Here is a 15,640-nt window from a genome sequence, read left to right on the forward strand (position 1 = left end):
GAAGCTGATTGGTTAGTCTGCACATCTGCTCCAGTTCTCATGACTGTCCCCTGGAATCTTTTAGGGGTAATTTGGCATGTGAGAACCAGGAGTCTCTGGCAGAGAAGGCTAAGCCGCCGTGTTCGCCCTCCTGATTAGTAGCAGACTTTCTGTCACACATGGTAATACAGCCATTCACGCCACTTCCCCGATATAGAAGTAATGGGCAGCGGTACACAGCCTTCCTCCTAGTCACCTCTCGGCTTCTCTATAACCCCGCCCTCCTCTGGAAACGCCTGATGGCCGAGCTCTGGATCACAACCGGAAGTAACCCGATCGAGCCGCACTGCGATGGATTGGTGCGGCCTGCAGCTTCAGCTCAGCGACGAGGGGAGGGAAGGCAAAGATGGCGGCAGGAGTGAGAGCGCGGAAGGGACCGTGCGGCTAATCGAGGGAGAAGCGGAGATCCCGAGGCGCCTGGACGTGTGATGGGAGCCGGATAAATCGGGATGTGTGAGAGCTACTCGCGCTCGCTGCTGCGGGTGTCGGTGGCGCAGATCTGCCAAGCTCTGGGCTGGGATTCCGTGCAGGTGACTGCCTGCGACCTGCTCACAGATGTCTTGCAGAGGTACCTGCAGCAGCTGTGCCGGGGGGCCCACCGCTACTCCGAGCTGTGTGAGTATCCACCGGACCGAGAGCCAGGCAGTGTGGCTGGGGGCTATGGGATTGGGGGGTAGAGGTCATCGGGCACCTGGACACCCTCCATGTGGATCTGTGTGACGGCTGGGATCACTGTACCCCCCCATGGATCCGGAGATTGAGGGGGTGGCTGTAATCAGAGGGGGGAGTCGGGCTCTGCAGGACAGGCTGATGTCAACAAATGCACGTGTGTGTGTGTAGGGAGGATGGAGCTAGGCTGGGTGTCTTCTCCATCAGATCACCTCCACAGGACACACATCTGAGATATAAATGATCATTGTGGTCCTATTGAGGACTGTGTCATCTCTATCAGATCACCTCATCAGGACAGATCTGATCTATATATATGATCAGTGTCCTATTGGAGACTGTGTGTGTCCTCTCCATCAGATCACCTCCACAGGGCACACATCTGAGATATATATCTGATCAATGTCCTATTGGAGAATATGTGTGTCCTCGCCATCAAATCACCTCCACAGGACACACATCTAAGATATAAATGATCAGTGTGGTCCTATTATAGACTCATCTCATCAGAACAGATCTAATCTATATCTCTGATAAGTGTGGTTCTATGGGAGACTGTGTATGCCATCTCTGTTAGATCACCTTTGCAGGACACACATCTGATCAATGTCCTATTGGAGAATATGTGTGTCCGCTCTGTCAGATCACCTCCACAGGACACACATCTGAGATATAAATGATTGCTGTGGTCCTATTGTAGACTGTGTCATTTCTTATCAGATCACCTCATCAGGACAGATCTGATCTATATATATCATCAGTGTCCTATTGGAGACTGTGTGTGTCCTCTCCATCAGATCACCTCCACAGGGCCCACATCTGAGATATACATGATCATTGTGGTCCTATTGTAGACTGTCATCTCTATCAGATCACCTCATCAGGACAGATCTAATCTATATCTCTGATAAGTGTGGTTCTATGGGACACTGTGTATGCCATCTCTGTTAGATCACCTCTGCAGGACAAACATCGGAGCTATATATCTGATCAATGTCCTATTGGAGAATGTGTGTGTCCGCTCCATCAGATCACCTCCACAGGACACACATCTGAGATATGTGGCAGTGCGATATCCTGCCACGGTCAGAATCAAGTTTATAGCCCTGGGCTCCAGGGGGTTTATTTAATGCAGAGGAAACTGGCTCTTCAGTTTCCTCATTTATTTGTAAAGTCTGTTTTGTGATCTGGAGCCTGGAGATTTCTAAGTGATCTGGGAGGGATGAAATCTCCAATCCTGGGTCCATGTTTTCTGGACCCCCAGCACACTGATGGTACAGGTGTGTGCAGGGCTTTAAATAATAACCTGACTATGGTTCTGGGCTCCACCCCGGCACACAGGAGGTCACTGCCTTGGAGTCAGGTGGGCTTCTCTGAGGAGAGGTGGAAGCCAGAGTAGCTGTGTGCGAAATAACCATTTTGGAAAGAGTGTGCAGGAGACAGATGTAAATCTGTGTACAAGCCAGGAGGCTGAATATTTGTTGCATTTGTTTGATGATGGATACCCCTGTGTGGAAAGCATGTTAATGAACTTTCTTTTAAATAAAATTGGGCTAAAAGGGCCTTTAAAAACAAAGAAGAAGCAAGTTGATGTGTGCTTTAAAAAAAGCTCTACCATTTTGATGCAAGTTCTCACTAATATATATATATATATATAATCAGTGTTGTCCTATGGGAGCTTGTGTCACCTCTATCAGATCTCCTCCTCAGGACACACATCTGATCTATATCTGTTATAAGTTTGGTCCCATTGCAGACTGTGTGTGTCTCCTCCACCAGATCACCTCATCGGGACACAGATCTGATCTATATCTCTGATGAGTGTGGATCTCTAGAAGACTGTGTATGCCATCTCTGTTAGATCACCTCTGCAGCACACACATCTGATCTATATATCTGATCAATGTCCTATTGGAGAATATGTGTTTCCTCTCCATCAGATCACCTCTTCAGGACACATCTGAGATATATATCTCTATCAGTGTTGTCCTATGGGAGCTTGTGTCATCTCTATCAGATCTCCTCAGGACACACATCTGATCTACATCTCTTATAAGTGTGGTCCCATTGCAGACTGTGTGTGTCCTCTACCAGATCACCTCATCAGGACACAGTTCTGATCTATATCTCTGATAAGCGTGGATCTCTGGGAGACAGTGTGTGCCATCTCTGTTAGATCATCTCTGCAGGACACACATCTGATCTATATATCTGATCAATGTCCTATTGGAGACTATGTGTTTCCTCTCCATCAGATCTCCTCCTCAGGACACATCTGATCTACATCTCTTATAAGTGTGGTCCCATTGCAGACTGTGTGTGTCTCCTCCACCAGATCACCTCATCAGGACACAGTTGTGATCTATATCTCTGATAAGCGTGGATCTCTGGGAGACAGTGTGTGCCATCTCTGTTAGATCACCTCTGCAGGACACAGATCTGCTATCGATCTATCTATATATCCTATTGCAGACTGTGTGGGTCTCTTTCATCAGATCACCTCGTCAGGGCACAGATCTGATCTATATGTCTGAAAAGTACGGTCCTATTACAGCAGATTCCACCCATCAGCAGTGTATTGTGGGTGGAAGCCCTGTGATTAGACGCCTTTCTGTCCCTTATCACTGAGCTGCAGAGCTTACTATTAATAGAGAAGTATAGTCAAAGCTTTTTTAGGCCTTACTTTTCTTGTGGGCCACAAAACTGTCCTTACTTTTTCTGTCCTGGGACCCAGAGTCACTTTACAGAGGGCTATTTCCCACTATCAGCTGCCATCACAGAGCTGGTCCAGGCTCTGGAGGGATCCTGATAATATTGTCGGGATGCAACCAGCTGCCTGATTGACAGCTGACTCTGGATCTTGTGCACCTCAAGAAGCCAGCTGTGCCCACGATCTTTCCAGCCTGGTGCTCCAGTGATTACAACGGAGCAGAAAGCAGTGACTGACAGACACCACTTGGAGTAGACGGAGAACTAAGTGATTAGTGGACATGTGATCACTCAGTTCTCAGTCTCAGAGCCAACATGGGACAGCTGCAGTATCACACCAATGCTGTAGTATAGAGGTGGGTATGTGTTTTTGTTTTTTTTTTATAAACCCTGAATTTTTTCTTTACAATACACAACAGAGATGCTACAAGTCAGTGATGGTCAACTTGGTTAGTGCAGAGAGCCTTGAGCAGCCCCTGACTTGTACAAAGGGCTGTACAACAAAACTAAGAGTACAGGGGCAGGATTTATTGAATGATCACTGCGATAGCCAGTCGATCAGAAGCCTACTTTTACTCCTGGCTCTTGATCATTTGTATGTCACCAGGAGCTGACCGTGACAGCCAAGTTTCTGTGCTTGGAGTGCGCTATGCAGTGTACTTCTAGCACATACACAGGTGTGTGTGTATATATGCAGCTCCTCAGAAGAAGGCCCACCTCCGTGATGCTAGTATTAACAGGTTAAAGTGTTACTAAACCCACAACAGTAAAATCAGTCTGTATATGTAGTAAGGCATGTTTGTTATACTTACTGTGGAACCTAAGGGCTTAATCCTACGCATTGTGTAAAAGGCTGTTTGATCCGGTCTTCTCTGATCCTCCCCCTCTATTGTCCTAAATCCATCTGCTGATAGTGAAGAGCCTTGGGGGCAAGCTGCACATGCTCAGTTTGGTGTGTATTGCTAGAAAGGTTTTTTTTTTTTTCCCTTGGGAGAGTGCATGTGATCAGCACAGGGCCAATCAGCACTGTCCAGACAGAGGATGAGGGTTATGCAGCCTCATAGGACAATCAGGGGAGAATGAAAATTCCTCCTACAAACTTTAACCAGTGCTCCGTTGGACACTGAAAGAAGTCACAAGACTACAATGTGGGGATTTATTACATAAGGAAGATTGTCTTCACTTTCAGTTTTAATAACTTCATTAAAACAAAATCTCTTGATATAGATATACGGCAATTATTATTCTGTTTTCTGCTCGGGTTTGCTTAGTGCTACTAAACCCACAACAGTAAAATCTGTATATGCAGTAAAGCATGCTTGTTATTCTCCCTGTGGAACCTAAGTGGTTAATCCTCCGCATTGTGTAAAAAGGCTGTTTGATCCTTTCTTCTGTGCTCCTCCTCTTGTTGAAATGACGACCTGATACAGACTGAACCCGTGGTCACATGCACATGCTCAGTTTGGTGTGTATTGCTAGAGAGGTTTTTTTTTTTTCTTGGGAGAGTGCATGTGATCAGCACAGGATCAATCAGCACTGTCCAGACAGAGGGTCAGGGGTTTCACATCCTCCTAGAGCAGAAAGAAAACCCCTCCTACAAGCTTTAACCAGTGCTCTGCTGAAGTTACAAGACTGCTTTAACTGTTGATGATAAAAGGTATTTAGCAGTTTATATTGACTAAAAGAATTGCATTTCCATGTTGTGTGTACTGTGGGAGACCAGATATAGTAAATGCAAGGTCCTGGGTTTAGTAACACTTTAAAGCCTAGGTTTATCCAAAACAAAAAGCATCACAAGGAACCTAACTTTCAGTTAGTATGAAGTATCCCTTGTCTTGATTCTTCATCTTTCCTAGTCCCCCTCCCTTTCCCCTTTAGCATTGCATTGTGGTGTAGGTTAATAAAGCTACAGGGCTGTCAGGAGCTCTCATAAAGAGAGCTCAACTATACCTGCCCGATCCACCATTCATAGAAGCTGTACTACAGCTTCTATGAATGACAAGATCGTTAAGTGGAGGGGGTGGGTGAATGATAGCCCCTTCATTCAGAGGGTAAGGCAGTTGAAGATTTCTCCTGTAAGCAGAAGAATCAGGACAGGGGACACATCATACTAACTGAAAGTTATGTCCCTTGTGCTGATTTTTTTAGTTTTAGCTAAACTTTAGGCTCCCTCCATGCATTTTGACTTGTCCACTGGCTTCTCCACACACACACTGCATGCCCAGAGACTTCAGTGTTGTTCTGTTGTGATCCACCATTCTATTGCGGCACACCGGGTACTGCACCACCGTCTTACTTTCTGACATCTTAGGGAGCTGGCAGTTTCTTCCTGGTTCAGGCAGCCGGCTCCCTGATAACATGCTGCCAGGTCCATCCTACTCTGTCCACTGTGTTAAAGCTATTGCTTTTTAGGATATGTGATGTGCATATGCCAAGACACTTTGAGAGTGGAGGATCACCTCTGGATCATGTGACCAGGGCCAAGTCTGTGTACAGCAAAGAGCCAGTAACTTTGATTGGCAGCTTCTGCTGGTTTTCACATGTTGGCTGTACTGCTAAGATGAGTGTGGCAATGGCGAGGAATCCAGTGTGCTGGAAATGATGGGTGCGCCTTCCACACTGGCAGCTGCCAGCCAGCTTTTATTTACATGTGAACAGTGCTAGCTGTGGAATGTGGCTGGCACTTTTTGTTTACATTTAAAGCCTAACTAAACCCATCAATTTAACGGTTTCCAAAAACCGTTACATTTAAAGTAGTGCCTTTAATTTTTTTTTCCGTTTTAGATAGCGTAAGAGAGGGTTATAACCCCTGGAAGGTTTTGTTTTTTTCCATCAGTGTCCCATTGGGCAGATTTCACTTCCTGTCCCGTAGCCAAAACAGGGAAGGAGAAAAAAAAATTCCTTTAAAGTGATGGAGTCCTTGGATGTCACCAGAACTTGCATCCCACAATGGAAAAATATCTCCACTATTCCTGTTCTGGAGACAACCTAAAATTTGGGATTGTCTTTTACTTTCACTTTTGTTGATGCAGTTAACAGGACAAATAGAGAGGGTGAATCTCCCTAATGGGGACACAGACCACAATAAAAACGGACAGGTGTTCTAATCCCTCTCCACGCTTCCAAAACTGAAAAAAAAAGTTTTTCCTTCAGTTATACTTAAATGATTACATTGTTACAAAGCATTTGTTGATATTCAAATCAATCTGTAAACAGTAAATATAATGCAATCTACCACTGTTTATGTTTTTAGGCTCTCAAGTTGTCATTCTGATCTTGACTTTACTAGGAATTCAATTGTATCTAAGCCAAAACTTTTTTTTTCTTTTTGTTAGATTAGAACAGTGGTCTCCAAACTGCGGCCCGCGGGTCGGAAGTGGCCCTTTGCTTGCCCTTATCCGGCCCTCGGGTTACTATTTCTCTCATTGATAGGAAGCACTATTCCTTCCACTGTCAAGAAGGCTGAGGCACTATTCATTCCACTTACACCAGTAGTGGGGTCTAATTCCTCCCACTGAAACCAACAATTGGGCACTATTCTTCCCAATGACACCAATGATGGGGCACTATTTATTCCACTGACACCAATGATAGTATACTTTTCTTCCCGCCAATACCAAAGATGGGGCACTATTCCCCCACCAGCACTATTGATGGGGTACTATTCCTCCCACCAATACCAATGATGGGCCATTATCCCTCCTCTTAATAAACACATGCTCCTACTGACCACCAAGCCTGAGGAATGATTTACTCCCACTGACTCAGGGGCATTTTCCACTTCCACTGGCCACAGTCTGGCCCCCCTAAAGTCTGAAGGACAGTAGACTGGCCCTTTGCTTAGAAAGTTTGGAGACCCCTGGATTAGGATGTACCTCAGTCAGGTTTGTCTGCCGTCTGTGTCCCTTTGGGTAGCTTTCCTTTCACTTCTTGTCCTGGAGACAAAATAGGAAGTGAGAGTAAGGCAGGCCATTTTTTTATGTGTTTATGGCTAAATTATGTTTTTAGATTTGTGACCTCAGTAAAGTTTTTCTGCTTTTACACTCTAGCGAAGCTACTTTGGCGGGTTGGCCTTTCTTGGCCTCCCAGGTGCTATTAGAGGCCGTAGACAATGCAATTTTCTTTCCTGCAACTACAGGATATTTCGGCCGGTCCCTGCTGAACCGGCCGAGATTTGAACCATCTGTGGCTAGCTTAAATCTCCTCAACTCAAAAATGTGGGGGTTTTCCCATAACTTTTAGTCTCCGTGATGATGGACAAAAAATAAAGCTTGGTAGAGGTTATAACCCCTATACTCTTTTCTAGTTAGGTTAAGATTTGGAGCACTGTTCTGATTTTTGACAGCTGTTTAGAGTGAGTTGATTATTTCTACTGTGATAAGTTACCTTTACTTTTACTTAAATCTTGACCCTGAGGGATCCTCATCTCTGCACCCTTTGATTTTAAATGGGAATAGATTTTTTGGAGGGGGGGGGGGGGGACACAAGGAAGGTGGTAAAAAGGTGCTAGTACACCAGTTTTTAGTTGTCGGTGTTGAATAGTGCACGTGACAAATATGTTTCGAAGTTTACAGTATGTTGAAGCATTTATCCAGCATCCTCTAATTGTAGCAGGCAGGATTTCTGGTGAGACCCAAACATGGCAAAGGTCTTGTTGGTGATACTTGATGTTAGTGTTTTACAAACTTTAATCAATCAAGAAGATCCTGTAAAAGAAATCTTCCTTAACAGACCGGGTCTCCCATTACCCTTAGAATTGGTCCAGTTTGAAAGAATAAAGCAGTACAGAGACTTGGTGTAATGGATCTAACGTGAAATCAGCACTGGATAATGTCAGAAGTTAGCTGTGACTTAGGAAGCCTAGAGAAAAGAAATATGAAGTAACAATGGACATGTTGCTGTAGCATCTTGATTTGAGAGAATGCTAACTTGTTACTAGAATGCACTAGATTGAATAATAACATCATTGTGAGGGGAAAAAACTGAATAAAAAGAAACGTAAGACTAATGTGAAAGTGGTTGAAAAGATGGGGGTTTGTACCCTAATATATTCTCTGCATTATGGTAAAAAATCTTCTGTATGCTGCCCCCCCCCCCTCCCCACCCCCTTATACTTGCTTATCCCGATCTCAATCCTGTGTTGTGCCCTTGGAGAACAGCGTCTTTCTGTCTTCACTGGACAGAGAGTCAGCGGTGGGAGCCATTGGCTCCCTCTGCTGTCAGTCACAGCCAGTGAGCAGAGAGTGGGAGGCAGGGCCGAGCCATGCTCTGTGTTCCAATGGACACACAGCACGGCTCTGGATCGAACCCGCATAAGTGCCCCCATAGCAAGTAGCTTGCTATGGGGGCACTTGGTGAGGAGCCAGGAGTGCCGACAGGGCACTGAGAAGAGGAGGATCGGGGTTGCTGTGTGAAATCGTTTTACAGTGTACGTAACTATAACATGTTTGTTATTTTGATTTTAAAAAAAAGTTTACAATCCTTTTTAAGGTTTTTAAGGTTTTCTAATGACTTCTATAACATGAGATAGAGGATATAATTGCTGCTCAAGTAGTTGTAATTGAATTTGAATTCAGAACTGCTGAAAAAGTCACTTCTTGTGAATATGTCACCTTGGGGGAATTCTGTTATGTATTGGTGTACAGAGCATCCCTAGAATTCTCATTCCCTCAAACTGTGATTGGTTGACTGCTTTCCTTTTGCTGCCACTGACACAAGGCTTACGTGGGGTTTTACACACACATTGCAGCTGCCACAACAGCCAGGAGTGTGTTTATCTTTCACAAGCCGACTGTTGGCTTTCTCTGACCCCCACAAGTGTTTACTAAGTCGTGTATAACATTGCTCTGTGTCACAAAGGCATCATATTATATAGGAGACATTTTGTCCCGTTTGATACAGAGTTTTAGCCTGGGTTCACACTGATGCGGTGCAGAATTTGCAGTGTTTTGTGTGTGAATTCTGCACTGCATCAGAATCGCACCCCGTTCATGCGAACCGCTGCGGGTGTGTATGTTAAGTTAAAAACACCCCAAAATCAGTCGGCAAAACGCGGTGCGATGTGCAGAATCGGATTGCATAGATGTGAATACCCATGCGATCTGATTCTAGTGCCAGATCCAAAAAAGGGTCCTGCACCTTTTTGGTGCAGATGCAGTGTGATTTGAGCCATACATAATGTATGGCTCAAATCGCAACGCACACACAAATGGCATGTGATTTGCATAGGAATGCATTCCTGTGCGAATCACATGGGATGTACCGCATCAAATGAGTGTGAGCCTAGCTTTAGTGAAAAAGTGTCAAAAAAATAGTTATGCCAAAGCAATTCCAAAAAATTGTTGAGCCCATCCTGCCTCCAAGTACACACTCGTACATACATAAACACGCCTGTCGTGGTGCCTGTGCACAAAATCTCGCTTGGGCTACACAAGTACATATCATAGCTTGCACTGGATTGAGAGATCAATAATTCTAGGCTCATTATTCACAGTTAATTCTAAAATGATGATTTGCACGGCCTTTTATATGTTGACTATGGAAAATTGTGGGTACTGAAATTTGTTATTTTATTGGTGCGCACAGTTTTACAGCTGAACATGTTTGAGTATCTATGTACTCGGCACAACTTCTCGTTTACTTTGTCAAAATTGGAAATATATTGCGCTTGTGTGCACTAAAAGGAGCTTTAGTATATGTTTTATTGGACATTTGCATTTGGTAAACCATTGCACAAATAACATGTAACATAAAACATTGGAACTACCACTACTTTAATATCCAGGATCTGCTTTTAGATAATGTTTGGGGGTTTTAACTAGTCTTCATGCCCAAAATGATTTTTTAAATGTGCAAAAAATGCCTGTTCTGGTAGCGGAAGACTGAAGTTATTGTAAAGCCTCAAATTATTTTTCTTAAAAAAAATAACAAACATGTTATACTTACCTGCTCTGTGCAATGGTTTTTCACAGAGCAGCCCTGATCCTCCTCATCTAGGGTCCCCTGCAGGGCTTCAGGCTACTCTTCTCTGTGTGCCTCAATAGCAAGCGGCTTGCTATAGGGCCACACCTGTGGGCTCGCTCCCTAGCCGCCATGCCTTTTTCCATTGACACAGACAGCACGGCTTGGCCCCCCTCCCTGATTCCTCCTCACGCCTATGGCTCCTGCTTTAGTCTCTGTGAGAAGAGGAGGAAAGGGAAGAGAAGACTGTAGCAGGGTACAGCACTGGATCCCTGACAGGCTCGGGTAAGTGTTTAGATGGACGGAGAGGGGGGCAATAGTTGGTAGGTTGTTTTTTACCATAATACAGGAAATGCGTTAAGGTAAAAACACCCAGCCTTTAGAATCACTTTGTACTGAGATTGAAGTCAATTTACTTTTCAAATCCTGCACTGGGAGATTCATATTTGCACAGATATTATTTAAGAGCCTTTTATGTGTAAAGCAATGCCAGGTCTGGTCTCTTTATTGTGATTAAAGAAAAGAGAGAAAAAACTATTTGATTATAATGAAGGTCAACTCTTACATAGTTTTAGAAAGGAACTTGTAAGGGCTCATTCGGATTAAAGCAATCCTCAACATGCATTGCATTACTGCAGTCCATTCATTGAACCGGCTTGCCACATATCACAATGGACAAAAAAGTGCATGACCCTTTTTTCAAAATGCTTTGATGGATGTTAGGTTACAGTGCATTGGGGTTCCATTTACAGCGAATGGCACCTTAACACACAGTGCATAGAGCAGATGCACTGACATGTATTGTGGAAACGCTCAGGTGTGATTTGGCTTTAAGTCTTTTCTGTATTCCTAGAACAGGAGCAGGTGCGAATGAACTTTGCTGAAATCTATACTGTATATCTTCACCCTCAGGTAATTTGTCATTTCACAAAACTGAAGTTTATCTTTTGTAATAACTATAGCCCATTGATCCCTTTTGTATTGTAGATGGACGGACGGACCCTGTTTTGGATGATGTAGGCCAAGCCTTCAAACTAATGGGAGTGAATCTCCATGAACTGGAAGATTATATTCATAACATTGAACCAGTCACATTCCCTCATCAGATCCCAGCTTTTCCTGTCAGCAAAAATAATGTGCTGCAGTTCCCTCCACCCGGAAGCAAAGATATTGAGGATCGAAAGGAATACATACCGGACTACTTACCACTCATCGTCTCATCACAGGAAGGTACAGTGACTAGCTTGGCTTGCTCTCTTCATTTTCATTTCCATCTGTTAAGCTATTTTCCTACATTTTTAAAAGTTTCTCCATTATTTGAACCATTTTATTGATAGCTGTAACCAGAACATCAACTTATTTTTTCATACAGCTTAAATATATACAGCATTTCATTCTAAGGGAGCACAAGAAAAAGGGAGAAACATTTGAGAATATCACAATGGGGTGTCCACAACATGAGCATCAATCTGTGAAATGGAGCTGGTAAAAATGACTAGCAATGTAGAAAGGGAATGTTTCCTCTCACTGTGTATGGTAAGAGGGTTATATGGTTTTTATATAACCAGTGTAGATCATTAGTGTGCTGTAAGTGTGTTTACTAAGTCTCTGAATGAAGGTAGGAGATGTTGGGTAGAGATTTCCCAAGTAAATGAAAATGGATGTTTTCGAAGAAGCAGCTGACTGGCTGGGAGACTTTACAGTAGTAGTTCTCAGTGGAGGTCTGTCAGGTGTGTGGATAGGTGATTATAAACCTTTGGGGCTAGAATGTTTTTTTTTGGGGGGGGGGGGGGGGTTCATTAAATTATATCTGTCCAAAAGTAAAGTTGTCCTTTGATGTGGAATTCCAGTTAAAAATTAAAATTTGCACTTGATTAGTATGCGTGTTATAAAAAATATTTTATGCATTTTTGTAATTACTAATTTATGATTAGAAGCAACTGCCTAATCTAGCAATTCTCATGTACTTTACCGATAATGGTGTGCCTCTGTAGCCGAATGTGGCTGCTGGCAAGGCACTTCCTGGTACCATTGTCGGTGCACAGCGGAACCCTGCTCAGCTCCAATCCCATCACGCTTGGCCCCACCTCCATCCCTCCTGATCCTGTCCAGCCCAGCACCTCCTAGCCTTTAATGTTTATGCCCATTGGCTAGGCACTTCACTTCTGCAAAATGATGCCACTAAGAGGAAACGGATACTATGCCTAACAGCCACCCTGCCTGTATAAAATAAATAAATGCAGTCTTTGCATTCACGTGATGGCAATTTTTTTTTTAAAAGTGCCACAGACATCTTTTAAACATTTTACATTTATGGTTTAATTGATTGTGGGGAGTTATTTGAAAGCATGCTTTTCCTTCCACGTTAAGTGTTGCCCTCTCCTGCTTCCTTTTTCCTTCCTGTCATTCATCTGTCAAAAACCAGAGTCTCTGCTGTCTTCACAGCTGAATGGTGTAAAGCCCTCAGAAAAAAAAAAAACCAGTTTCCTGGGGGGCTTTACACCAATCAAATGTGTAATAAGCAAATGTGTGATCCCTGCATAGCACCTGGATGTAATATAAAGTCCGCTTGTTATTTTGAAATAGGATCTGAACTTTGCAGCTACTGATAAATCAAGCATTTGTGTATAGAAATTTTTCCAAAGCCGTTTCCAAAATTGAAAAGAAAAAAGTATGGAATATGTTCTTTACAATGAGAAATAATATATCTATGGTATTCAAACTATAGAACATAAAGACCTTAATGAAAGATTTCTGAGACTTTATGTAAAGTCTTAAATTGTTGCAAGTTCTGTCACCTGAAGACAAGCAAATCCTGGAATACAATTCAAGTAACACTGTAGTACTCAATGCAGTTCTCAAACAAGATAAATATTCATTTTTGCCACTAGGGGTCCCTGCAGGGGAAAGCTTCAGTTTAGTCTGCTTGTAGGCTCCATCCTATACCTCCTTACAGTTGGGTGATTGTTGGGATACAGTAGATGATGGTTTCTGTCCTTTCAGGCCTTAATTGACAGGATGGTAAATTTGTCTGACAAATTAGTTTATCTTTATAACCCTTAAATGATCCTATTAAATATTGAGGTGAACCTTACACCCCCACCAGTGTTCATATCCTATTGGCAGAAATAATGCCGGTAACTTACCTTTTTATTTCCTATTGGTGCTAAAGGGCAGAGCGGATTATATTTTTATGTTGATGGTATCTTGCTTTTTTATGTTGCTTTTGGGGGAGAGATGGTTGTAACCTGTTGAAATGAGAGAGAGAGTTTTTATACAATTGTCACCCTCACCTGGCAGCGTCTTCTTAAACTCCTGTTTATAGGAGCTGTGCGGATGTCTGCTACCATGGGGGGAGGGAAGGGAATGAAGGAGGAGAGGAGTGTAGGACAAGTGACAGCTGGAAGGTTGTCACCGGAGGTATAAGCAAAGGATCGCAGACAGATCAGCAGATTTGGTCTGCTGGAGTTCCCACACTTCACCACTATGTGTATGTGAGCTCTCCCTGCCATGGTCAGCTGTCTGCTATCAGATGATCACCCCTCGCCTGGCTGCCTGCCCTGTCCCCTCCAGGTGGAGTCTCCACTCTCCTTGAAGATTGGCCCTGTCGCCAGCCCTGGTCACCTGTTACATGAGTCCTTTCTTCCGGAGGGTGGTGTTGCTGCCTCCATTAAAAATGCCGCCCTGGGCAAACGCCTTGTGGTAAATATGCCCCTGGGCACACATCAAGAGTGCCCAAATATGCCCACCCTTTTTGTTTTTTGCCTCCATTCATAGAGGCTGTATAATTGCTTCTCTAAATTTAAATCGGTGAATGGAAGAGGCAGTCCTTTCATTCACCTTCCTGTCCTCTTCAGCAAGGAGGTATAATAGGCAGGAATTACCAGTTCTGTGGCCATTTTTTAAAAAACCTACTTCCCAAGGGACTAAATCGGGGGCCCAAACTACTTGTCCCTCATGACAATCTACTCGTTCTGATAAAAAAAAAAATATATATATATATATATATATATATATATATATATATATATATATATATATATATAAAACCAAAACCATTTGTAAAGCGCTGTGCAAACTGTTAATAATAATATTTAACCCCTTTACACCGAAGGGTAAAACAAATCTTAAAGCCTAAGCACAATTTTGCGACTTTGACCTGTGTTAGCAAAACTGTACATATCATCACAACTACTTTGTGCATCCAGGTGGATTATACCTTGTTTTTTTAAGGACAAATTGGGCTTTCATTTGGCTGTAAATGGTAATGGATATCTCCTGATTTTTTTTTTTTTCTTTAATTATTATTATTATCACAGGAAAACTGACCCAAAAAAGGAAAACACAAACAAACATTTTTTGTTTAATTTAGTTATACATTTCTTGCTACTACTATAACCAACCACCAAAGAACAACTCAAAATAATTTCTCTTGCTCCTGACAATCGTAGCCATACCACATATGTGTATGTTCACTGTTGTTTGTACCCACAGTACGGCACAGAAACAATTGCGGTTTTTGGTGTTTTTTTTTTTTAATATTCTACCACTAACTGACACTGATACTAATTTAAAAATAAAAAATCCTGGAAAAAAAAAAATACTGACCCTGACCCAAACACTCACCCTGGCACTGACCTAGATCAAACCTTGATCTAGGTATTTTTATTTATTTATTTTTGTTTATTTTTTTACAAAAAAAATGTTTGTCTAAAAGGACAGAGAGAGATACAATGTATCTCTCGCCTCCATTCAGAGAGAGAAAAGAAGGGGTTGTGGGCTTCATAATGACTGATCACTGTTATATCCAATCGGAGGCTTTCACAGCAATCACATGACCCAGAATCAGGAGTTCCGGGTCTCGATTATTAGAACGGGACCCGGAGCTCTCACTGACACTCCTGTCTTTGTGCTGGGAGTGTGCCGTGCGGCGTGCTCCCAGCACAAAGACAGGTATGCAAATTAGCGGCCCCATGGAAAAAACCCAGTTTAGTGGGGCCGTTAATTTGCGTACACTCGGGGCCAAGGGTATCCTACTCACCTCCCCACCTGTCTTTTGCACCAAACCAGGGAACTAGCATGGAGGGCCGAGACCTTTCAGTGTGATGAGCACCGATTAAGTGCGTGACAGGAAAAGGGAGTGTTGGGCTCTATTAACGCTCAGCAGAAGCGTATCTGCTGAGTGAGTAAATAAGGCGCTGGCCCCAGTGATAAAAAAAAAAGAACTTTTCCTTCAGGTTACCCTTGCACATGGAAGCAATTT

The 15,640-nt window shown here is 43.2% G+C and overlaps 1 protein-coding gene across 1 annotated transcript in view; it reads left to right on the plus strand.

Moving 5' to 3' along the window:
• The first annotated feature begins 351 nt into the window (after positions 1-351).
• Positions 352-15,640, plus strand: part of TAF3 (TATA-box binding protein associated factor 3) — a 159,734-nt gene continuing 144,445 nt past the window's right edge. Inside the window, exons 1-2 of the mRNA XM_089653433.1 lie at positions 352-654; positions 11,365-11,607. Coding sequence (XP_089509559.1) covers positions 489-654; positions 11,365-11,607 — 409 coding nt within the window. The 5' untranslated portion in view covers positions 352-488. The remainder of the gene's footprint in view (positions 655-11,364; positions 11,608-15,640) is intronic.

The sequence above is a fragment of the Staurois parvus genome, unplaced genomic scaffold (assembly GCF_062004578.1).
Source record: "Staurois parvus isolate SC_StPar_1 unplaced genomic scaffold, SC_StPar_1.0 ptg000712l, whole genome shotgun sequence".
NCBI classification, from domain to species: domain Eukaryota; kingdom Metazoa; phylum Chordata; class Amphibia; order Anura; family Ranidae; genus Staurois; species Staurois parvus.